This window comes from Neurospora hispaniola (assembly GCF_033458365.1).
Source record: "Neurospora hispaniola strain FGSC 10403 chromosome Unknown B0T23scaffold_8, whole genome shotgun sequence".
NCBI lineage: Eukaryota > Fungi > Ascomycota > Sordariomycetes > Sordariales > Sordariaceae > Neurospora > Neurospora hispaniola.
In genome coordinates, this window is record NW_026944413.1 from 2064219 (window position 1) to 2089422 (window position 25204).

Here is a 25204-nt window from a genome sequence, read left to right on the forward strand (position 1 = left end):
ATTAGGGTTATTATTTATCCCTACTATCCCTTAGTAAAATATTTCGTATAATTTTATTACCAGAGTATTAAAATTATTTAATCCTATATTTAATTAAATTTACAATATAATTTTTATTATTATTAACCGTTTTACTAAATACGCTTTATATATTCCTATATAGAAGATAATCGATATTTAATAATTTATATTCCTCTTTTAATAAAATATCTTTTAGTAATTTAATTTTTTAGATTCTATTATATTAGACCGAGGCAGCTTTTTTATAAATTAATTTTAGAAGATTTATTGTAAATTTTTAAATATCTATAAATATTTTAATATAACTTAGTACCCTTAAATAGACGGATAGACGGAGAAGTAAAATTAGAATTTGGAATTGTACTTCCGAATTTTCTATAATATAGAATAGATCGATTAGATTAAAAAAATTATATTAATATAATAAATATATAATAATTATTTTTATATTACTATTAGAAAGTCCCTTTTAGAATTACTCTTCAAGTATTATTTTTAGGGATTAGCGGACCCGGATTAAGGGCGGAGGATGGTCTTTCCGATAGTAATTACCGATTAAATCGATAAATTATTTTATAAGCAGTTAAAAATTGTAGTAGCCTTGGAGGTTATTAATTAGGGGTATATAAAATAATATAATAAAGTTCGGAAATTAAAGGAATTTAATATTAAAAATTGGGTTTTATTTAATATAAAATATATTAAATAATATTATTTAAGTATTAAATTAATAAATAAATTTTTAGGACCCTTTTAAATTACTAAAATTATTAAAGAAAAGAAGATAGTATATTAATTTATATTCTCCGTACATTACTAAATTTATTTAATATTCTTTATTATTTTATTAGAATTATATTATAGGGATCCTATTATAATAGTACTACGAAGGGAAATTGTAGATATTAAGGAGGATAATATTTAGTACGAAGTCGAGGTAATTATAAAGTATTATAGATTTAACTATTAATATTAATTTTAGGTTAAATAGAAGGGGTATCCGGATAATAAGAATTCGTAGGTTTTATAAAAGGATATAAATTACTTGGACCTTTTTAAAGAATACGAGGTTAGGGAAATATAATAGCGGTATATTAGCGGCGGACTAACTATTAGGTTAATAAGGGTTAGTTAAATAGTAGGAAGGGAATAGTAATTATTTAGAAATTTAGAGTAGAGATATAAAATATAAATATAAAATGTAAAATATAAATATAAAATATAGATATAAGATATAAAATGTAAAATATAAATATAAAATATAAAACGTAAATATAAGATGTAAATATGAGAAATAAGATGTAAAATATAAATATAAGATGTAAGATGTAGATGTAAGATATAGATGTGAAATGTAAAATATAAATGTAAGATGTAGATGTAAGACGTAGATATAAAATATAGATGTGAGATGTAAATGTAAGATATAAAATGTAGATATAAAATGTAAATGTAAAATATAAATGTGAAATGTAAATGTGAGATATAAATGTAAAGATATAAAACGTAAATATAAAATATAAATATAAGATGTAGATGTAAGATGTAAAATGTAAATATAAGATATAAATATAAGATGTAAATGTGAGATATAGATGTGAGACGTAGATGTGAAGATGTAAGATGTAAATATAAAATATAGATATAAAATATAAAGTAGAAATATTAAATAGGATAAGAGATAGGAAGGGAAGGTAGTTTAATTTAATATAGGATATTAATAAGGCGCTAGGTAGAGTATAGTTTATATTTTTTATTATTGCCCTAAACGAAAAAATCTTTAGTAGTATCCGCTATTATTAATATAGGATTGGAATTTACAATTTTAGGAGGAATATTTTTATATATTACTATATTTATTAATAATATTCGTAGATATTACTTTATATTATTTATTTATAGTCCTCCTTTACGAATTCTAATAATTTATTTAATTTCCTATTTATAGACGTTAGCTTCTTATTAATTATTTAATATTAAGAACCCTAATTGTAATTAAGGGAGGGGGTAATACAAATAGGAGAATTTAATATAGAAATATTTATAAGAGAGCTACTATTATTAATAATAGGACTATTAATAAGGGTTATTAGATTAATATTAGTATTAGTATCGCCAATATTATAATAATTAAATTTCAAATAGTCCTTACAATTGAAATTCTTAATTCGGAATATACTAGGTAATATTATAGGGAGACTATTATTAATAAGGCGCATTTGTATTATAGTTTAAAACGCTATTATAGATTAATATAATTATTATAAGAGGGGGGTAGGTAGGGGGCTATTAGTATCGGTAAAGCGTATAATTTTAGTTACTATATTCTATATATTATTCCGGAGGTTATAAATATTGTAGGGGACTTCGAATATATAGCGGTGTAGTGATAGCGAATATTGTGATTTTTTGTTGAATTTTGAAAGGAGAAGACGTTAGTAAAAAAAAAAAAAAAAAAAAAAAAAAAAAAAAAAAAAAAAAAAATAGGAGAAGTAATAAGGGGAAGATAGCGTACCTTTAATTTAATAGGTATATATACTAATTAAATAGAGTATTTCGCGTAGGTTTAAGGTTGGAGTATTAATAAACGTTTAAATTAAAATAATATTATATTTTAAATAAATAAGGGGGCGGATATTATTAGAGGATAGGAAAAGAATAATTAATTAAAGGTTAATTACGGGCGTAAGGCGAGAGGAAGGAGAGGATAGAATAAAAAGGAAGAAAATAGGGAGGATAAATAAATATATTAATTAAATTTATAAAGGAAATAGGGATTAGTATATAAGTATATAATTGAAATATATATATTTATAGTAGGGGGCGGTTTAAGTAAGGGGGTAAGTGAAGTAATTATAGAATTAAGGGAGGGGGTAGTAAATATAATTATAAAGGTAAAGATAGAAGGAAAAAGAAAGGAGAAGTGAAGAAGGTAAGTAGAAGGGATATTATATAAATAAGGGAGGAGGTCTTTATATAAATATAAATCGAAGTAGGCGAATATAATTTAAAGTAGACGAATATAAAATAATATAGGGTAAATAGAATATTAAGTAATTATATAAGTAGTAGGAGGAAGTAAATAGAAGGATAAAACGAGGGCGATAATTAGAAGGGGAAGGATAGGACAAATAAGTAGTAGGGCGGTTGTAAAAAGGTAGGAGAGAAAGGTAGAAAATAGGAAGGTATATAATTCGGATAATAATAAGGAGAGTAGGGAAAAGTAATTAGGAATTGTATTATTAGAATGGAAGGAGTAATATAAAGAATAAAATAAAGGTAATAAAAGGATAATTAGGAAGGAATAATATAAGTAAGGGAGGTTCGTAGAGGAAATAATATATAGAGTTAGAAGGCGGAGGAAGGAAACGAAGGTCCCGAAAATAGAATTTATAGGGAGGGGGATTATATTTAAATATTATAGTAGGTTGTAGTTACTTATTAATATTCTTAAATTCGGCGTAGTACTCCTCGGTAGGTAAAATGAGGTTTATTACTTTATATACTTATAGGATAATAGTTTTGGTGACGGTTGGGAATCCGGTTAATTTTTTAAATTTAATGCCGGTTTTGTATCTGCGTTAGAATTTATAAGAATAAATATTATAATACCGATATTCTGGCGGGCAGTACGCTAGCGCTTTAAATTTAATACCGGTTTCGTATCTGCGTTGGAATTTATAAGAATAAATATTATAATACCGATATTCTAGTGGGCGGCACGCTAACGTTTTAAATCTAATACCGGTTTCGTATCCGCGCTAGAGTTTATAAAAATAGGTATTATAATACCGATATTCTAGCGGGCGGCTTTATATTTATATTTGGAATTTATAAAAATAGATATTATAATACTAATATTCTAACGGGCGGTTTACTATATTTAGAATTTATAAGAATAGATATTACAATACCGATATTTTAGCGGCCGGCTTTATATTTATATTTAGAATTTATAAGAATAGATATTACAATACCAATATTCTAGCGGGCGGTTTGTTATATTGGGGGCTTATAAGAAGGGATATTACAATACTAATATTTTAGCGGCCGGCTTCGTATTTATATTTAGAATTTAGGAGAATAGATATTACAATGCCGATATTCTAGTGGGCGGCTTCGTATCCGTATTTGGAGTTTAGGAGAGGGGATATTATAAAATTAATATTCTAACGGGCGGCTCGCTAGTAGCGAAGTAATTATAATATTCGGAATATAATATCGACGATTATTATAAATAACGGTTCGCCCAAATTAAAGGGCAAAAATATTATACCCTCGCTAGTAATATAGCCCGATAATACTATAATAGTACGATACTAATACCCTCCGCTACTTAACCGGAATTTATTACGAATTGTAAAGGTTCTAAGGATAGAACTTATAAGGGGGGGGGTTATATTAGGAGGTTTAGAATTCGTATATAGAAGTACTTTAACGGTTATTATTCTCCTTTATTAATTAATATGTAGGATTATTAATAATAATGTTTATATTAGGTCGGGCTCGTAGGAAGGATAATTTAATACTACGCCGAAGTATTAAATTAATATAGGGTTTTATAATATTCGTTAGCGGATAAATAGAGTTTATATAAGTATAAAAGAGGTTTAACGGAGTATAATTCATTGTAATCGATAGTTATTAATATATCTTTAGATTAACCCCTAATTTGCTATCCCTTATGTGTGGCTACGACCGTAGTCACCTTAGCCTACCTTTCGCCTACGTTCCTAATAAAAAGACTAGGCTATAATTAATAAAATTTTTAATACGTTTTATAAATAGGGTAAAATGAACTGGGTTAAGTATACGATACTATTCGTCTACCCGGTATTCGTAATTTAATGCGAAACGAAGACCGGACCTAAAGGTAAACTAATTATTAACTTTCGAATTCTAAATAGCCTAACAATACTAAATAATTATCCGCTATTATTATAGAGCGAAATGATTGCCTTTATAAGGGGTAAGGTTATTATTATAGTAATTAACGCCGTATTTTTCTTTTATTAATTCGGCGTATAATTAAGGTATAGGGATTGATTTATCCTAATTATTTATTGAGGCCTAGAATAACTAATAATAGTATAAATAGGTTTTAAGAATATATTAGCCTATATATAAAAGTTTATAAATATGCTCCTCCGGTAGTACCGGGACTATTATAGAATCTATATAAATAATATTATTATTACCTCTAATTTAGTCGATGAGTACGTAAAGTATTTGGATATTATTTTCAGCCTCTTTGTATTTAAGAATATCGTTCTCTCTCCTAAGAAATCCTACCTCGGCTACCCTAGTATTGAACTTTTAGGCTTCTACGTTAATAGCTTTAGTTTATCTATAATTAAAAAATATATCTAAGCCTTTAAAAACCTAATATTTCTAGATAATTTGAAGGCCTTAGAGTAGTATATCGGTAGTACTAGCTTCCTACGATACTTGATCTCCTACTATACGTAATTAGTAGAACCCCTCTAAATTTAAAAAATTATATTATTTATTAAGGGACGTAAGGTAAGAAAGATCGAAATAGGTAAGCCGGCCTACCGAGCCGCCTATTGTACTAAAACTTATTATTCTCCTATAGAATTAGAATGCAAGGTATTCGACGCCCTTCAGTATACTATCTACGGCGAGTTAATTATATTATATTATTTAAATCCGGATTAGTAGGCCTTTTTATAAATTAACGGCTCCTTCGAGCGCGAATTCAGTATAATATTCTTCTATTTGAAAGATAATTTCTCTTAGCTCGAGGGTAGTTACATTCCGTCCGCCCAGGTCCTCCTTATTATATTCTTAAGTAAGGTTTTAATTAAAGCCGAAATACAATACAGTCCTTCCGAATTGGAAGTAGCCTACCTAATTTAGGTAATTAAGAAACTGCGTATTTAACTCTATTCTTATAATTTATTAATTATTATACTAATTAATTATTCTATTATTAAAGGTATTGTCGAATATATATCCCTCTATATTATATTTACCGATTAAATTAACCGCCGGTTGATAAATACTTCGATATATTTATTCGAATATAATTTAAAAGTTTACTATATTCCTAGCCGGCTTAATTTTATTCCCGATATACTTAATCGTTTAAAAGCCTCGGGTAACAAGGCGGGGAACCCGGAAGGAATCCTAATCTTAAACGACGTATAGGAAGATTTAATTAATACCAATTGCCTAGAGGAAATATAGTACGCCTTCTCGGAGGTTTAAATAAATTTAAAAACCTATAAACAATATACAGCGGGCTACGCCTCCGATAAGAAATTTATAAAGATTATAGAATATTTAAAAGAATATAATAAAGTAGTCTTTAAGGACGGAGACGTCGTTTTCTCAAAACCCGGCTATCCTTTCTTTATACGAAACAGCCTTATTTATAACTAATAAACTAAACCTAACAAAGGTAATTTAAATAACTTATATATTCTATATAAATTCGTAAAAGATGTATTGCAAACCGCCTACGATAATAAATATTATTTCAATTACAACTATATAATATACGAGTTTAAAAGATTCTCTTTTGCTAATAAGATACGCCTAATTAGACAATATATTGAATATTACCTAGTATATTAATTTAATTAAACCGACTATAGCGCCCCTATTAGAGACTATTAACCTATTAAATTAAAAGAAACCTTACTAATACGTATTATTTCCTTTAATTTTATTATAGGATTATTAGAAGTTTTATTAACCAATACCCTTTAATAAATACTTAATTATAATACTTTTAATATACTTTTGCTTATTACTAATAAAACTTCTAAAAGGATTCTCCTAATTCTAGGTTATGAAAAGTATATTACTATAGAATAAGGAATTATTATAATCCGGATATTTCTCTTCTACGATTAGAGTTTCCCTATTAAGATAATTTTAAATCGAGATTAGAAATTTACATCGGTATATTAGAAGGGAATATAGACCGCTATAGGCACTAAATTTTTAATAATTACCGTATATTGCCCTCCCGGTAATAGTATAGCCGAATATAAGAATTAGATTGTCGAAATTACTATTTATTTCTATATATTTTACTACGAATTAGAGTATAATTAGTTATTTATTATCCCGTTATTATAATAGAACCTTAATAGCGTATTTATTAAAGGAATTAAGGCCTCCCCGTATAAATACTTATTTAGATATAAGTTATTAGGATTATTAGATATTACTACTAGTATAAATAAAGGTTATAATTTGAAGGATAACCCTATAATTCGCAACTATATCTATTAAAAAGCCTAATTAATTATAGATTTCGCTATAGCCGATACTAAATTTCGCTATAATATTAACTATCGGTTAATAGAATTTTAAGTAGGAGATAAAGTATTCCTAAAATTTAATTACAAATATTATTAATTAGCCGATTATTATACAAAACTTCCTAATAACGATTAGGCCCTTTTATTATTATTTAAAAGGTAGGTAAATTAGTTTATAAATTAAAATTGCCCGCTCGAATAAAGATTTACCTAGTTATTTCCGTAGTATATTTCAACCCCGCTCCTAAAAGTAACAACCCTTTCGAACGTACAACCCCGCCCCCCGGCCTAATTGAGGATTCTTAGAATAATTCTAATCTAAACGCTAGTCTACAATATAAATTAGAGAAAATTTTTAATTATAAGTGGGTTAATAGCGTACTATTATACTATATTAAATAGAAAGGATATAAATACTATAATAATAATTAGTTGGATACTAAAGATTTAAAAAATACTAAGGAATTTATAAAGGACTATTGGAAGTACTAGCCCGATAAGTGCTATTAAGGAATTGCCCGATTATATATTAATAGATAATAGAGAGTATATTTTATAAATAAGAAGGACTTTAAAATTCTAAGACGGTTATTTAGGAGGAAATAATCGCTATTAAAGATAATAAGGTTCTCTTTGTAGCGCTAGGACTTGATGTGGGATGTATCGTATGTATGATTAATTTAATTTAATTAGAATAGATTAGGCTATGCCTACCCCCGATAGAGGTATTAGTGTGCCCGGCCACGTGCCAAGGCACGTGCCGGCTCACCCGGTCGCAGGACTTACAGGTCCAGCGATAAGATAAGGGAATTCCCATAAAGGGATTCCCGTGCGGGCCGGCCTTCGGCTAGGCCTTTCTTCCTCTATCATCTTCTTCTTTTACTTCTAATACTACACATTGCACCTATTACATCGTAGTATCTAGAAGCACCCAGGTTACCCTATCACTCTTATTACTATTAACGGTTACCCTACAAAAGGGTATATTATAAGGTATTTAATTAGGGTATATAAAATAAATCGAATTAAATTCTTTTCTTTTTATTACTTTGAAATTTAATTTTATACTTTTTTTACCTCCCTATTAGTTATTATCATTTTTACTATAGGGTCAAAATTACTTATTATTCAATCTTACGCTCCTTCTTACTTATTAGTTATTTACCGCTAGTACTACCGTAGCCGGGACAGGAGACTGGTCTTAGGCCTCTTCCTTTAGTAATATCTTCGTTTTTTACTACATTTTCCATCCTTTTCTAAAACTTAAGTATAGGGGGCCTAATTCTAATTAGTCGTCGTAAAGTTGCTAGACTAGTTCTTAATAACCATCGAAGTTTTTAGTTAGTTGCTAATCTAATAGGTAATATAATTATTTAATAAAGTACTTCTAAAAGCTATTAATCTTTTAGTAATCTAATAGCTCTTCGAATTCCTATTGTCTATCTTCCTCGAAATTATTTATTTTAATAATAATTATTCCCTCGTTTACCCTCACGTTTATTATTAATTCTTTCTAACTAGTAAGTCCTTCAATATAAAATTTAAAATAGAATATATTAATAATGTAGGTAACTTTTATATTTTAAAGTAGAATTAATTCGATTATATACGAACTAGCCTTTATAACGCGGAATAATCCTTCAAACTAAAGTACTAATTTATTATATAGGCGACCCGTAGTATAATTACTTATATTAAACATTACCTTATCCCCGACCTTATACTTAGAAGTATCCGTACGCTTTTTATTTACTACTACCTTATACCGTTCCTAAGCTTATAAGGAAGATGTTTTAACGAAATCCTAAACTTCTTTAAAGTATACTATTAATTAATTAGTACTAAAAATCTACTTCCGTTGCACATTTATAACATTAAGAAGTAATAGTAAAGTCGGCTCTATACCTATTCGAAGGTAAAAACTATAATTAGTAAAAAACGGAGTAACTCCTATTAACGCTAATTTAAAATTATTACTTTAAAATTCAGCCAACGGTAGTTAATTAACCTAATCGTCCTATACCCAATTAATAAAAGTACGTAGGTACTACTCCATTTCAGCGTTAATTCTTTTAATTTAGCCGTTTATCTCCTTATAGTATAGGGTGGAGAGCTTTAGTTTAATACCTAGCCTCTACAATAATTATTTCTAAAAGGCTAATATAAATTAAATACCCCTATTAGATACAATAGTATCTAATAGGCTATATAATATATAAATCTAATTAATAAACTTCTTTACTAATTTTTTTATTAATAGTCCCTCTACCGGAATAAAATGCCGTATCTTTATAAATCTATCTACTACTACTAATATATATTCGTACTTAATACCCTTACCCGCCCTTCTCAATTTAGGGAATAGGGTTATATAGTCGATAGAGATATCCCTCTACAAGGCGTATAGGATTGGTAGCGGCTTTAAGAATCCTATTAGTAATATTTTAGTAGCCTTAATTCTACTATAGGGGATGTATATTCTATAGTAAGTATTTACTGTAACGACTATCCCTAGTTAGAAGTACCGATATATTAATATTACTATTTTATTCCTTCCTAAGTGACCTCCTTATATTAATGAGTAAATATAATAAATTAATTCTAATTGAACTTTCTCGTTATTAGGGGGTATTATTAACCTATTTTAGAATATTACTCTATTATTAATTATATAATATTTAGCGAAGGGGATCCTTAATTTCTTCTTTAAATACTTTGGCTAGCAGTCTCCTACCCGGATAATTACCCTAATATCGGTTATTATAGGAAAATTAACATAAGCGCAATCTATTAGATTATCCGTATAAATACCTAACCCTTCCTAATCCTCTTTTTCGAGGCTATCTTCTAAAATATATATAACGAAGGGGGCCCTATCTTCGGATATAGTATTTATAACAAACCCTTCTCCATTAACGTTTAAAAATTGTTTATTACTAAAGGATTTATCGAAGCGGTCTAGATTAATAAATGGCTTCCTCCTAATTTTCAACCTATTGTCTATTTTGTTTTTAGAAACGTATTTTGGCTTTCGGCTTAAGGTATTAAGTCTAACGTTCATTAATCCTAAACGGTACTTAATTGTAAAATTAAACCTAAATAGAAATTTAAACTACTATATATACTGAAGGGTAAACTTCTTTATAGTATTAAACGTTTTTAAGTTCTTATAATCTATAATAATCTTAAAAGGTTGAGTGGCTCCCTCCAATTCTAGTTTCTATTCCTCTAATACTTTAACAACCGTTAGTAATTCTTTATTATAAATATTATAGTTATATTCGGCCGCCGAGTATTTTACTAAGAAGTAGGCTATTAAATAGAATTTTCTATCGTATATTTAGGAAAGGGTGCCTCCTAATGACCAATCTAAGGCGTCTACTTCTACTATTATAGGCTTCTCCTAATTATAGATTTTTAGTACCGGTATAAATATGAACGCCGTTTTGAGGGATTTAAAAGCGTTATTATATTTTTTATTCTATTTCTATTTGGTTATTCGCTTTATTAATTCGTATAATAGTTTACTTATATAAGAGAAACCGGTAATAAACTTTCTATAGAAGTTTGCGAATCTTAGGAAATATTATAATTAGCGCCTACTCGTTAATACTTCCTATTTAGTAACTGCGGCTACTTTTTCTAGGTCTATCTCAATACTTCCCGGGGTGATGATTAATCCTAGGTACTTAATTCTTTCAAATATAAAATTCGTATTTATTAATATTAATTTATAAACCCATATTAATTAATTACTAGAGAACCTCCCTAACGTATTTAATATAATCTTTATAAATTTTAGAGAAAATTAAGATATTATTGAAATAGGCTGTTGTATAAATGTTAAGGATATTATATAATATATTATTAATAAAGTTCTAGAAAGAGGTTACTACCTTAGAGAGTCCGAATAGATATATTAAAGATTCGTATAGCTTGAATCGTATATTAAACGCTATTAGTTACTTATAGCCTTCGGTTATTTTTAGTCGGTTAAATATTACAATTATATTTATTTTAGTGAACTATTTTATTTTATAAATAGTATTTAATATCTCTTTAATTAGTAGTAATAAGTAACAATTCTTTAAAGAGATTTCGTTAATACCCTTATAATTTATATAGATTCTTATACCGCCGTTAAGCTTCCTTATTAATAGAATTAGGGATACGATATCTAATATTAATAGTCGGATAAATCCCTTCGTCAAATTATTATTCAACTATTATTTAATAACCTTTAATTTTTATAGTAATATTAGCCTTGCCCTAAAATAGGGTAGTAATTCTACCCCCGGTTTTAATTTAATTTTATAATTATATAAATGGTGTTTAGGGATTATTTTTACATCTATAGGGTTTATAATATATAATAAATCTTTATATTTATTGGGGAATTGGGCTTTTATTTACTCTACTATATATTTCGGTTTAGTAGATTTCTCTATAAACTTTTATACATCCTCCTCTATAATACTACAAATCTTGTCTATCTCTATTAATAATATAGACGCTTTATTTTTAGAGGAAGGTGGCTTCTCTTTTATTTCTATTCTATAAATATAGTTAATAAAATCCCTAGTTTCCTCCCTAGGTTAGAGAGACTATTCACCTATATTTTCTCCCAATACTTCCTTCTTATAAAAATTAATAAAATTATATATTTTATTATTTTTAAAATATTATTTATAAAGTTCTCCTCTACTTTATATAATATTTTTCTAAACTTTTTTTAATAAAGTGGGTATTAAGATAGGCTCTTTTTTCTCTTTCTAAATTTCCTAGAGTTCTATTTAAGTAATAGAATTTATTTAAATTCCCCTTAGCTTTATATTTAATATAAAAGTCCTTACATTAATAATTTTAAAGTTTAATAGATCTAACGCCGCTATATAAATTGTAAATTCGAAGGGTTGAAATATAGTACGTCTAATTCTTTTTAGCTAAGGTATCGTCCAAATTCTCCGTCCTCCAACAATTCTAATTTGCATCTTTATCTTTTGTAATATAAACTTCCCTTCTAGTCTAAAAAGTTCTTTAAATCTATTTATATAGTCCGGTAGGGACGGGGGTTCTATTATTATAGTTTAGTTCCTTATAGGGGCTTTTATAATATTGGTTACCCAATTGGGGAAGTCCTCTTCCTCTTCTAATTCCCTTTCAAATTCGTTTTTAGAATTGTAGGGTTTGTTTTCGGGTTTTTTTACTTCGTAAGTATTTTCTAGGAATATTATTACTTTTAAAGGTTAATTAATATATAAGCCTATATACCTAATATTCTAAATAATTTTATTAATTACTTAATTAATATTTAAGTTATAGAGCTATAATTATAATTATCCTAAAATAACCGGGTAATTTACTACTAGGTTGGTTATAAAGAAGCGAATAACTTCCTTATAGTTATTAATATATATAGTAGCTCTAATATATTAATCTACCCATTCTTTAAATACATTTTTTATTAAATACAATAGTCTTAACTTCTCTAATATCTTAAGTTCTAAATTAGTTTATTCCGCAAATAAACGGTTAATAAAAGCTTTACCTAAATATTTAAAATTAATTAGTAATACGTAATTCACCTTACTATTATATTAAAAATACTAAATATATATAGAAAGGAGGGTTATATTCTATTTATAGAATTCTAAACTATTTAATTTAAACGGCTTTATCCTCTAATAATTAAGGGTATAAATATTAAATTTATTTATCCCTATCCCTCCTTTTTATATTCCTAAGTACCCCGGGGTACGATTTAACCCTAGGGTTTTTTATTTCCCTATTAAGCTAGAATTATAGCTATAATAGCCGCTAGAGCTGCAGCTAGGGCTGCTAGGGCCGCCGGGGTTAGGTTGGTTATATTTACTATAGTGTAATTGATAACTGGTACGCCGGCGTTAGTCCTCTAGTGCGTGGTAATGCCTAAATCTAAACAGTTGGATTACTTACTTTAATTACTATAATTAGTGTTACTTCTATAGTCCTTAGTTAAATATTTTCCCTTATTATAATTTATATAATTACCTTTATTATAATATTCCTATAGAACGTCCTTATAAATCTCTATAAACTTTATATAGTCGATATTTATAGAGTTAGGGTCTTTTTATTTACTATTATTGCCGCTACTATTACCGCCTCCGTTATTACTATAGTTAATTACCTAAATATAATTATTATAGAGCGATATTTTAGCGTATACTTTAGTAATACTACGGAATAAAATAGACTATTTCTTCTAATTGTTACGTTCCGGTTAAATATAATAGTAAGAAACCGAATTAGTTAGGGATTTAAATATTTTCTAATATAGGAGGCGGATTTTAATAATTATATTATAATTATAATAGTCCGCTAGCAATACGAATCTAGCTTCGAAGTTTTTATAATTAACGTATTTACCGGCTTATTTAAGGTTTAATAATTCCTTCTCTACTACAGCTACAAAGTCGCCCTATTTATAATGGTTATTTAAGTAAACGAGGAACTCCTCGCCTATTTTTCATTTTTAATGAATTAAGTGAAATAAATTATTAAAAATAAATTAATAATGTTCGTTAATATTGACCTTAACCTTACTATTTAAATAGGCTATAGTATAAAAGAATTTGGATAATTTATTAGGAAATTCGTGTTTATTTATTAATTAGTAGTTATAAATAGCCGAATTCTAAGCGCTATAAGTATTGTAGCGTTTAATAATATCCGTTTCTTCGCTATTAAAATATTTAGAATTTTTACAAAGAGCCTTATAATAATAATTAAGTTAGGGATTAATTATAGATAAATGATTTCCCGGGCTATTAGGATTTTTAGAACCTCTGGGGAAACCTCTATTATAAAAGCCCCTACTAGGGAAATTACCGCCGGGGAATCCTCTACCTCTAAAGCCGTTGTTTACTTTATTAGAATTAAAGCCGGTTTTTTTACCCGATCTTTTAGGGCTACTATTACTAAAACCGCCGCCTATATTACTAGAATTAAAGTTAATTCCTTTATCTAATTTTTTAGGGCCGCTATTATATTTTATATTATTAGTATTTTTATCCGCGATTTCTTCGGCCGTTATTTAGAATTTACTGCTATTAGGATTAGTTATATTAAATTGTTTTTAGGCTATTATTAGATTATTTTTAGTGACGAATATACTTTCTTCGGCTAAGTAGAGGTCGTCTTGGATAGTCTTAATATCATCCTATATTTTAATAGACTCCTCTTGGGCGATTTTAGTTACAATACGTAAATTACTATATTTTTATTTAAGTTTATTAGATATAATATTAATTGTAATTAATAAGTTAAAGATATTTTAGTAATCGATTTCCTTTTTAGCGATAATCTTTACTACGCTAATCTCTTAAATTGCCTTCTCCTTCTCGGCTATAGCCAATTTTTATTCTAAGAATATATTATTCTTAAGGATTTAGTTGTATTAGGTCTATAAGACCTTTAATTAATCTACGAACTATTTCTTAATACTTTTAAATTTATTAATATAGTTAGTAATTTAGCTTATCTCCTAATTCGTCTTTTTAACGTAGGCCTCGGCGTTACATTTATAATTTATAAACTTTTCTTATTCAGCCGTAATATTCTTATTGAATAATTTAATCTTCTTATTAAAATAGTATAATAACTTTATAATTTCTTTGTAATTTTTAACTTATACTACGAAATTAAGCGAGACCTAAAGGCTAATATTAGAGTTATTGTTGTAAATAGCGAATAATATATCGAATCCTTTAAGTAAGGAAGGGAAAATTGTAGTAAGGTTAATTTAACTATTGCTATTATAGTTTAGGTTATTAAATATTTTATTTAAATAATAATTAGGGTATTAAAGTAAATGATTGGATTAATAGTTTATTAATAGTTAAAAATAGGAAAAAAGATCTAGTACTATATCGTTCAATATAATAATTATACCTTCGTTATTCTAAATATTTATTTACTATTCTAATATTAATACTACGATCTCCGGAATCGATATCGGTATTATTGGAATTTCTAATTCGCTATTAACGATTGTACGATTCGCTAAAGAGTGAATTTCGCGAGAATTAATTTATTATATTGGTTTTTACTAAGCTTAGTTCGACCGAAATCATTTATTGTGCTTTAATGCGAAGGTAAGGTATAATAAAGTGTTATAGGGTGCGAGTAAATACTAAGGTAAGACTTTGATTATTGTGCGAGGAATAGGAAGAGAATCCTATGCGTATACGAGAACTATGTAGGGTACGTTGTAGATCTGAATATACAGTCTATAGTATGTGTGCACGTAATAGCTGCACGTGACTGCTATACTGTACTCAGGCAGCTGCATAGCTGACTGTACTAATGTAGTATAGTATACTCTATTTATATACAGGAACATAGCAGTAATGCCTGTAACAATATAAATATAAATTATAAAGTAGAAATATAAGTAGAAATATAGGATATAAATATAAAATGTAAATATAAGGCGTAAAGTAGGGATATAAAAGTAGAAATATAAGGCGGAGATGCAAAGTAGAAACGTTAAAAGGGACGAGAAATAGGAAGGGAAGGTAATTTAATTGAATATAGAATATTAATAAAGCGCTAAATAGAATATAATTTATATTTTTTATTATTGCCCTAAATAAAAAAATCTTTAGTAATATCCGTTATTATTAATATAGGATTAGAACCTACGATTTTAGGAGGAATATTCCCGTACACTATTATATTTATTAATAATATTTATAAATACTATTTTATATTATTTATTTATAGTCTTCCCTTACAAACTTTAATAATTTATCTAATTTCCTATTTATAAACGCTAACCTTCTATTAACTATTTAATACTAAGGATTTTAATTATAATTAGGGGAGGGGGTAATATAAGTAGGAGAGTTCGGTATTAAAATATTTATAGGAGAATTATTATTACTAGTAATAGGACCGCTAATAAGGGCTATTGGATTAATATTAGTATTAGTATTGCCGATATTATAGTAATTAAATTTCAAATAGCCTTTACAATTAAAATTCCTAATTCGGAATATACTAAGTAATATTATAAGGAGACTATTATTAATAAAGCGCGTTTATATTGTAATTTAAAATACCACTACGGATTAATATAACCGTTATAAGAGGGGGGCGGGTAGGGGGCTACTAATATCGGTAAAATATATAATTTTAATTACTATATTTTATATATTGTTCCGAAAATTGCAAATACCGCGGGGGACTTCGAGTATGTAGCGGCGTAGCGATAGCGAATATTGCGATCTTTCGTTGAATTCTGGAAGGAGAAGACGTTAGTGCAAAAAAAAAAAAAAAAAAAAAAAAAAAAAAAAAAAAAAAAAAGGGGAGATAATAAAGGGAAAATAGCGTACCTTTAGTCTGGTAGGTATACATACTAATTAAATAAAGTATTTTATATAAGTTTAGGGTTGGAGTATTAGCGAATATTTAAATTAAAGCGATATTATATCCTAGGTAGGCGAGGGGGCGAATATTATTAAAGGATAGGAAAGGAACAGCTAATTAAAGGTTAATTACGGGCGTAAAATAAGAGGAAGGAGAGGATAGAGTAAAAAGGAAGAAAATAAGGAGGAAAAGCGAATATATTAATTAGATTTATAAAAAAGATAGGAATTAGTATATAAGTATATAGTAGAAATACGTACGTCCGTAGTAGGGACTAATTTAAGTAAAGGGGTAAGTAAGGCGGTTACGGAATTAAGGGAGGGGGTAGTAGATATAATTATAAAAGTAAAAATAGGAAAAAAAAGAAAGGAAAGGCGAAAAAGGTAAATAAAAGGGATGTTATATAAATAAAGGAGGAGGTCTTTATATAAATATAAATTAGAGTAAATAAATATAATTTAAAGTAAATAAATATAAAATAATGTAGGGTAAAGAAAATATTAAGTAATTATATAAGTAATAAGAGGGGGTAAATAGAAGGATAAAATAAAGGTAATAATTAAAAAGGGAAGGATAGAACGAGTAAGTAGTAGTAGTAGTTGTAAGAAAGTAAGAGAAAAAAGCGGAAAATAGGAAAGTATATAATTCAAATTATAATAGGGAGAATAGAGGAAACGGTTAAAAATTATATTATTAAAACGGAAGGAATAATATAAAGAATAAAGTAAGGGTAATAAAAAGGTAATTAAGAAGGAATAATATAAATAAGGGAAGTTTATAGAGGAAATAATATATAGAGTTATAGGAGGCGGACGAAGGAAATAAAAGTCCCGAGGATGGAATTTATAGGGAGGGGGATTATATTTAAATATTATAATAGGTTATAGTAAGTGCGAATAATAAAGAATAGTTTACGAGAGGAATTTTAGGTTTCGATTACGTAGGTATTATATAGTGGGTATAGATAATAAAGGGTATTTTGCGAAAGTATTAAACCGCATTGCGAATATAAATAACGGGGAGTGTTTAGGGAGAGGAATTATAAAGTGTATTTACGTTAGTATTCTAAGGTGTTTATTAATATTCTTAAGTTTAATATAATATTTTTCATTAGGTAAAACGAGGTTTATTATTTCGTACGCTTGCGGAATAATAGTCTTAGTAATAGTTAGGAACCCGGCTAATTTTTTAAATCTAATAACGGTTTTATATTTGTATTTAGAATTTATAAGAATAAATATTATAATACCGATATTCTAGTAGGCGGAATACTAGTACTTTATATTTAATATTAATTTTATATCTATATTGGAGTTTATAAAAATGGATATTATAGTATTAATATTTTAGTAGACAGTACATTATAAGAATAGATATTATAATACCAATATTCTAGCGGGCGGAATACTAATATTTTATATTTAATACTAGTTTTATATCCGTATTAGAGTTTACGAGAATGGATATTATAATGCTAATATTCTAGCGGGCGGTATATTATAAGAATAGATATTATAATACCAATATTTTAGCGGGCGGAATATTAGACGTTTAAGCTTAATACCGGTTTTGTATCCGTATTTAGAGTTATAAGAAGGGATATTATAATACTAATATTCTAGCGGGCGGTACATTAACGCTTTAAATCTAATGCCGGGTTTATATTTGTATTTGGAATTTATAAGAATGGATATTATAGCGCCGATATATTGGTGGGCGGAACGTTAACTCTTTAGATTTAATGCCGGCTTCGTAGCCGTATTTGGAGTTTACGAGAATAGATAATATAATACCGATATTCTAGTAGGCGGTTCGCTGGTGGTAGAGCGGCTATAATCTGGAATCTAGCGTCGGCGGCTATAGCGAATAACGTTCGATAATACTATAATATCCGGTATTTTATTATAAAAATTCCGAGGATAGAACCTATAAGGGGGGGGTTGTATTAGGAGGCTAAAAGTTCGTATATAGAGGTACTTTAGCGGCTGCTACTCTCCTTTATTAATAGAAGCGTAGGATTATTTATAATAACGTTTATATTAGGTTGGATTTGTAGGAAGGATAATCCGGTACCGTACTGAAGCGTTAAATTAATTTAAGGTTCTATAATACTCGTTAATGGAGGAATAGAGTTTGTATAGGTATAAAAGAGGTTCAATAGAACGTATTTTATTATAATCGGTAGTTATTAATATATTTTTGGATTGACCCCTAACTTGCCGTCCCCTACGTGTGGCCATGACCGTAGTCACCTTAACCTACCTTTCGCCTACGTTCCTAACAACCTTCTTAAAGGGGGATTCTTATAGCCTTATTAAAACTCTCGATACTATTATTAATAATAATAATAAATTTATAATTAAATAGTAAAAGTAGGGTCCTATTAATAAATTACGCAATATTATTAACTATATACGCCGCTCTCCCTAATATAGAAATAAATTCGCTAAATTCGCGAAAGGGAATTTAATTACCTAAGAGAGGGAAAATTATAATAAAATTTTTATTAATCCCAATCTTTATACTACTAATCTTTTCAAAAATAATAATATATGTTAGAATTCTATTTTCTTTATAGTTGAAAGGGCATTTAAATTGAAGGATACGGTCGATATTTTTTATATTTAAAACCGTTGTTAATATATTAATATTAATAAGAGAATTTCGTTCGAGGATATTCTAATTAGTAAAAATTAGGATATATTTAATACTATATTACAATTACTTAAACTATTTAAAAAGACGACTAAAACTTTTAAATAAAGGAAGTTGTACTTCCTTATAGTACTAGCCGTTATTTATCGTATAATAATTAATCTTAAGGTACTATGGGACCGTTATAATGAGAAGATTGCGTTTAATTATATTAGGAAGCCTAATATTATTAATTTTTATAATAACGGCGACGATAATAAGGAGGAGGAGGAGGAGGAGGAAGATATTATTAGTGAATTACTATTATAAGAAGTTAATATATAGAATTAATCCCGCTATACTAATAATTTACTACAGTATTTCAATAGGTATAAATTAGATTTACTTAATATTTAATAATATAATTATTAATTAATAGTCTCCTCCCTTCTTATTGGTAGTTAAATTTACCGCGGTAGTCCCTTTCGCGGTAGTCCCTCTTGTAACGGTAGTCCCTTTCGTACTAATTAACCTCCTTACGCTAATTAACCCTCCTCCTTTTAATATTAATAATAATAACCTACTAATAATTAATATAATTAACCTCTTCCTCTCCCTACGTTAATTAATATTAATTTCCTATTTATCTAATAGAATATTAATAAGGCAATTACTAAATTCGATAAATATATAGAATTTATAGGTAAAACTTTATTGTATAGGATTATTTTAGTCCTCTACCCTAGGTATAGAAAGAAATATATCGAATAGTAATTATTAAAGGATAAAATTAATAAAATTATCCGTTAGTTTAAAGCAATCTATTATAATTATTATTAAAAGACCAATTAGAAGAAGGAGAAGGAGTAAAAGCGAATTAATAATAGTATACTTACTATAATTATAATACTATCTTCCTTATCAACCGACTTTATATATAGTTAATTAATGCCGCCGGGATATTATAATATTATACTATTACTACTATTATTTAAAGAAGAACTTACAATTTATTTAAAAGAGAAGTTTAAATAGGTAATTAACCCTCTAGTATAGTAGAGGCAGAACGAGGAGAGGTTCCTATATATAGCGAAGATAGTATTCGATTATTTATTTATCCTATTAATATCCAACGATTATAAAAGGGTATTCAACTTTACGAATTAAATATTAGGTATATTAAGAAATAGTTTAAATAATAATACATTTAATAAATTATTATATATAAGGGTATAGAGCCGTTTGGAGAATAAGGTAGAGGAGGTTTGAATTCATATGTTATGATTTATGTAATTTTCCTATCGTTTTTATTGTATTTTAAGGTTAATACGGCTAATAATAGTATATAATTACTGTAAGCCGGGACTGGAAAATTGGGTATCCGAGATTGTTATTGAAATGAGGGAAATGATTTTGGCTGTGAAATGAGGCAAATCAAGCGATTTGAAACGATTTGAGGCAAATCCATTATAAAGATTTATTTATTTGCCTCATTGAGAGCACTGCCCATCGTCCATCATGATTATTCTGGCATTGTAAGAGTTCGCGTTATGAAGGTCGCTATTGAAGGATAAGAAAGCTGAGCCCTGTTGCGCTCATGCTTACCATTTCAATATTTTCAAACAATCATATCGGAAGTTCCAGCAATGGAAATTCCCTGAGGCTGGTTTTTGTTGGTCGATCTTTCTTGAGACGACGGTGGAAGCGCCAAAGATTGTATTATCTCTCATTCAAGAGAAACCCACTTTGAGTCTGGCTTTCAGCATGGAACTCCAAGGAACCATCTACATGGTGGTCGTCTTTGAGGGACAATATTGATTCTTTTGCTCAAGAGCCGTATGAACGACACTCCACCAAAGCTGATGCGCTTTGAAGCCAAGATGGTGATAGATGGCACTAGAGCTCCTGCCATTATCAGCAGAAGCCTGAAGCAAAAGGCCTCATTCTTCAAGTGGATGGCGATGTAAAAAAGCATCCAACGGCGGCATTGCAATGAACATTAATATGTTCTGAAACTAGTTGACCATCCGTTTATTTCACCGCTTTTGTGTCCTTGTCTCAAGATCAAGGCCCTAACTCAGGCCCGGAAGATGAGGTATCGGCGGGATTTATATAAGAACAACATATTCTGGCCGTGAGAAGTATCTGAATAGCATACCATATCATCCTCACACCCTAAGGCAGCAGCTCCGGTCCTAAGCCACTCTTCAAAGTCCCGTACCGGAGAGACACAAGCCATGGCTCCAGCCACGACACGCAAACAGCAGCGGCTCGCGCAGGACAAGTCGACAGCGCCTTCCCAAAAACCTATAAACCCAATCATTATGCCTATTGTCAGAAAGGCATCCAAGATAGGTTCTAAAGAACCAACGGCCAAGTCAGCCTCCGCCCCCAAACCAACACGACCTTCTCCTTTCACTCTACGAGATGAGTTGCCTACCTCTAGTAAAGAAGCGCCAAAAGCCGCTTCCGATTCACTGAGAACTGCGCAAGCTTCACCAGGTCGCAAATCCCGCAATACAAGTTCGGCGTTGGCTTCTACTTCCAGCAAGCCCAGAGACGTACCTTCCAAGCCAGACCCAAGTACCTCCCTAAGAAAGGATACAGCCGCAAGAAAAGCAAGGAAAAACACAGTTAGAAAGAATGTTGCTCGTGCGGCAGAGACATCCAACTCATCATTACCGGTGGCTGAAGAATCAACAAAAAAGCCAGAGGCAACCGGACCCGATAAGCACACCAAAATAAAGGAGAAAAGCTCGATGGTCAAAAGGATGGATATCGAAGCGATGATGGCCAAAGCACACAAAACTAGACGGAGGAGTAACTCGGCTGAATCTGAAAAGAGGCAGGATGCGGGTGGTGGGGAAGAGAAAGGTCAAAGGCAGCGACACGAAGAAAAGAAGAAGCAGCTGGAGCAGGGAAAGTCCGGGAGGAAGCGTCCAATGAAGGAGCTGCGTAGAGAGGGGGGAGGTGAAGTGGAAGAGGAAGAAACAGGCAGAACGCGAAAGCGACTTAAGGAGTCGGAGATGGTGGAGGAGGTGGAGGAAGATGACCAACAGGATGATATCGGTCACGAAGCTGATGGTCAGGGCATGGACGATGGGAGTGTCCAAACTGGTCATAACGGACATATTCCGATAGAAGAGGAGGAGGAGGACGATGACGAAGAAGAACAGGAGGAAATGGGTGACGAGATCGATGATTTTGACATGGATGATGGGAGTGTCCACGTGGATCGAGAAGGAAATGTTACTATGCATGATGTGAACAACGCGTGCCAGGCTCCTGATGGCTCAATCCAGGAGGAGGTGGAGCTTGAAGAGAGTCGGGAAAATGTGGAGGAGGAGGAGAAGGAGGAGGAGGAGGATGGGGAAGAGGATGGAGATGCGGATATGATTCCTGAGAGCGAAAGGGAAGAAGAAGTGGCTGATGCCGGTAGGGCCGATGTTGAGGAAGGGGACTATGAGGAACGGGATGAAATGAAGTCTTCAGGGAGTTCAATTGATCATGACGGGGAGGATGAAGAAGCGGATGAAAAAGAAGAAGGGGAGGAGGAGGAAGAGGAGGAAGAGGAAGGGGAAGAGGAGGAAGAGGAGGAAGAGGAGGAGGTGGTGGTGGAGGTGGAGAACGAGCCAGAAGAAATTGAAGATGAAGGGACAGATGATGAGGCAGAAAATAAAGAGGAAAGAGAGAATGAAGACGAGGGTGCAGAGAGGGAGTTTCTTGAGGAAGGGGCTGGTGGAGATTCTCCGGATGCAGATGCAGGTGCAGATGCAGAAGAACACGCTGAGCAGGAAGGAACGGGGATCAATGAGGAAGGAAACAACGACACCACGACAGAAACCCAGGCATCGACCAACGAAGCAGAGAACGCTGAAGTCTACCAAACCGTCAAGGACCTGATTCAAAACATTCCATCAAAGCACTTTGTCTACTGCAGAACACTCGACCAACCAGACGACATACAACATGTGGCCTTCAAGGTTTACGATGTAGAAGAGAATGAACACAAATTCGACACGCGGAACTTGGAGAACAATCCAGAAGCACTCGAAAGGCTCCTCGGTGTGGCAAGGGAGATTTACAAGAAGCAAAACGGTTGGGAGTTTGGCAACCTCAAACGCGACTGTACCTTCTTTATGAGTGCGAGGAAGGAAGACGAGACGACCAAGGCAAAGCCCAAGACCAAAAAGAAAGCCACGAAAGGAAAGTCCAAGGCACAAGGGTCAGAGCAGGAACAAGCGCCAACATACACAGGCCACATCATGGTGGTTGATGGTGATGATTCTGACGACGACGATGATGGTGATGAAGGCGGACAGTGGAACCTGTACATCAAGAGGCTGGCGGAAGAGGCCTTAGGTGTTCTTGGGATGACACCCCAAGTAAAGTTCACACCAGAGCTGGAGTATATGTGGGTATGGGGAGAAAAGAGTCTTTTCCCAGACTACGACTTGTACGTTTCCCTCATCTGAAACATTCGCTTCATGGACACAACTAATTGCGTAAAATATCACCAGATATCAAGCTGAGGAAGAAAAGAAACTTGCGGGTAGACTGATGGTCATTCTAGCTGGACTCGACTACGAAGGCGGCGAGTTTGCGTTCAGTTGCAAGAACAGGTGCCATTACTTTGATCCAAAGGCAGAGCCATGCCTCATTGCTACGTGAGTGTTTGGAACATCCGCTTTTCATTGATGTGTAATAACCAGAAACATGCAGATTGAGCGGCGGTGGCGCCTTCGTTGACGCATATCAACTGACCTCCGGCTACCGTATCGCTTTAGTCTACCAGCTACATGTCCGCACAATCAAGATGGCAGAACAGAATACGGCCAAGAACGTAGTCAGTATTCTCAACGATTACGAGAAGGAATTTCTCGACGGACTCGCCACATGGCGCAACAGAGCTCAAAAGGCCGACGACGACCAGCAGAACGGGATTCACCGGACGGTATATTACATCCTGAACAGACAAGTATCTGGCACGGAGGAGTTCGAACCGTCCGCCGATCTGACCCCGGCGAAGAAGCTCCAGCTGGCCTGGCTTTACAAACTTTGTAAACAAATGCCTGGCAAGCGTATTGGAGAGGAAGTCTACGAGTGGCTGCTACATATTGATCTGGCGGTACTCTTGTGCAGAATAGTCCAGCGGACGGAGAAGGATGGAACGATTTCTGTGCGTCCGGGATTTGAAGTTAATTGGACGGCGGATGCGGATATCGAAAAAGATGATTGGGATCGCAACGAGAGCGAACAAGGAATGGAGGTGAGGGAAGAGGCAATCATCAACTTTGGTGACCCCGGATTTGGGTCAAATGGATGTGATGAGTACTTGGTAACATTGTCCCCGGTGCATCTCAGGATGCCTTGCCATGTCTTTGCCCGAGTTGCTAACCCGTACTGTTCTCTCATCCGCAGTGCATCAGGCTCAACATCGCCTAGAGACGGCTGACCGGGTCTGTCAGTCAGTCGGTCGGTCAGGCCGTCGGTCAGAAAAGAGCAGTTGCTCTCTAGGAGCAGAGTTCAGGTATCAATCTCTCAGACCGAGACACAATTGCAGCCCAATACCGTTCTCCGTCTTCACAATCCTCCCACACAACCACACCGCCGAGATCGTCATCTCACACAAAACGGTGCATTTCTCTCCGTGCGGATGGCGCCTTTCCACACTACTACCCTACAATCTCCCCATGTGTCTCGCACATCAAAAAATCCATGGTTGTTGGGTCGGGAAATGCTGGGGATGGCCATGCTCATTCGGTGTGAGTTGGAATAACAGAAGGGAATGCCAAAGCCAGGGTCTGGGAAAGCCAGGGCCATTGCGAGAGCACACCGGCAGC

At 31.4% G+C, this 25204-nt stretch overlaps 2 protein-coding genes across 2 annotated transcripts; one reads left to right on the forward strand and one right to left on the reverse strand.

Annotated features, from left to right (window-relative positions):
- Positions 1-15534: 15534 nt before the first annotated feature.
- On the reverse strand, positions 15535-16715 carry B0T23DRAFT_399259 (uncharacterized protein; the record flags this gene model as incomplete). The annotated part of the gene is made up of 8 exons (XM_062838409.1): positions 15535-15654; positions 15692-15710; positions 16002-16027; positions 16137-16139; positions 16243-16266; positions 16333-16358; positions 16537-16599; positions 16694-16715. The coding sequence occupies 8 exons, from the start codon at positions 16713-16715 to the stop codon at positions 15535-15537; spliced, it is 303 nt and encodes a 100-aa protein (XP_062689439.1).
- A 4883-nt stretch (positions 16716-21598) lies between these two features.
- Positions 21599-24806, forward strand: B0T23DRAFT_448147 (uncharacterized protein; the record flags this gene model as incomplete). Its single annotated transcript, XM_062841033.1, has 5 exons — positions 21599-21806; positions 21864-23817; positions 23882-24028; positions 24084-24699; positions 24783-24806. The coding sequence occupies 5 exons, from the start codon at positions 21599-21601 to the stop codon at positions 24804-24806; spliced, it is 2949 nt and encodes a 982-aa protein (XP_062689440.1).
- Between the last annotated feature and the right edge of the window lie 398 nt (positions 24807-25204).